Source organism: Mesoplodon mirus (assembly GCF_964341445.2).
Source record: "Mesoplodon mirus genome assembly, chromosome: 6".
Taxonomy (NCBI): Eukaryota; Metazoa; Chordata; class Mammalia; order Artiodactyla; family Ziphiidae; genus Mesoplodon; species Mesoplodon mirus.
Window position 1 is genome coordinate 132,760,016 of NC_138982.1, and position 1,062 is coordinate 132,761,077.

The 1,062-nt window shown below is 44.3% G+C and overlaps 1 protein-coding gene across 1 annotated transcript; it reads left to right on the plus strand.

Annotated features, from left to right (window-relative positions):
* Positions 1 to 224: 224 nt before the first annotated feature.
* On the plus strand, positions 225 to 728 carry LOC309806984 (keratin-associated protein 13-1-like; the record flags this gene model as incomplete). Its single annotated transcript, XM_082626101.1, has 1 exon — positions 225 to 728. One exon carries the CDS (start codon positions 225 to 227, stop codon positions 726 to 728), a length of 504 nt encoding a protein of 167 aa, XP_082482227.1.
* Between the last annotated feature and the right edge of the window lie 334 nt (positions 729 to 1,062).

Below are 1,062 nucleotides of genomic sequence, written 5' to 3' on the forward strand. Positions count from 1 at the left end.
GAGTTCACACATGAATATGAGATGAAATGAATTTTTCATCTGCAATTACAGAAAATATTATTGAATTACACATACAGAGATGAGACTTTACAAGCATGACAAAGGTGACTGTGTAGAATGTCACACCCATGGCTAAGAGTATAAAAACACCCCAGTCCAGGGAGTGACATTAAACCTCAGAATCTTCTCATTGTCACTCATTGGAACTCACTACTCCTCTCAACATGTCCTACTATCCCTGCTCAGGAAACTTCTCCTCCTGCTCCCTTGGGGACCAGCTGCGCTACTCAAGCTCCTCCTGTGGCTCTTCTTACCTCGGCGACCTGGTCTACAGCACTGACCGCTGCTCTCCCCGCTCCTGCCGTCTGGGCTCCTCTCTCCGGAGTGGCTTCTACGAGCCCAGCAGGTGCTTTACATCCTGTGGGCTATCCAGTCCCTGCCAGACCTCCTGCTACCGTCCAAGGACCTCCATGGTCTACAGTCCTTGCTGCCCAACTTATGCTGGGTCTCTGGGCTCTCGGTCCAGCAGAGGCTGCTCCCTGGGCTATGGATACAGAAGCTGCTACACACGGGGCTTTGGATCCCATGGCTTCAGACCCCTGGCTTATGAAGTCTATGCCTTCCCTTGGCTGAGCCATAGATCCAGGTTCTGCCGTCCATCCTGCTTTGCTTCTAGGAGTTGCCAATCACTGTGTTACAGACCAATCTGTGGATCTGCCTTCTATTGATCAGCTTGTGGAACATTCAGATGTGAGCAATGTGTTGAACCTCTATACAGAGCTTCTATCATCTTCATGATCTTCGGGAGGATCAACTGTTCTTCACCTTTTTTCCATTCGTAAAATACTGACCAGAAAACTGTCTGCCACGTATACTGAACTTATGATTAAGTTTATGGAATAAATTAACGGAATTAGAAAAATGAATGAAATATATTACTAAATCAATTAATGAAATTCATGTTAACAAACAATGAATTAATGTTAATGAATTAATGTGATCCTTGTTCATGCATTTTATTCACAAAATGGATAAAAACCTAAATGAATATAATCTAATAAA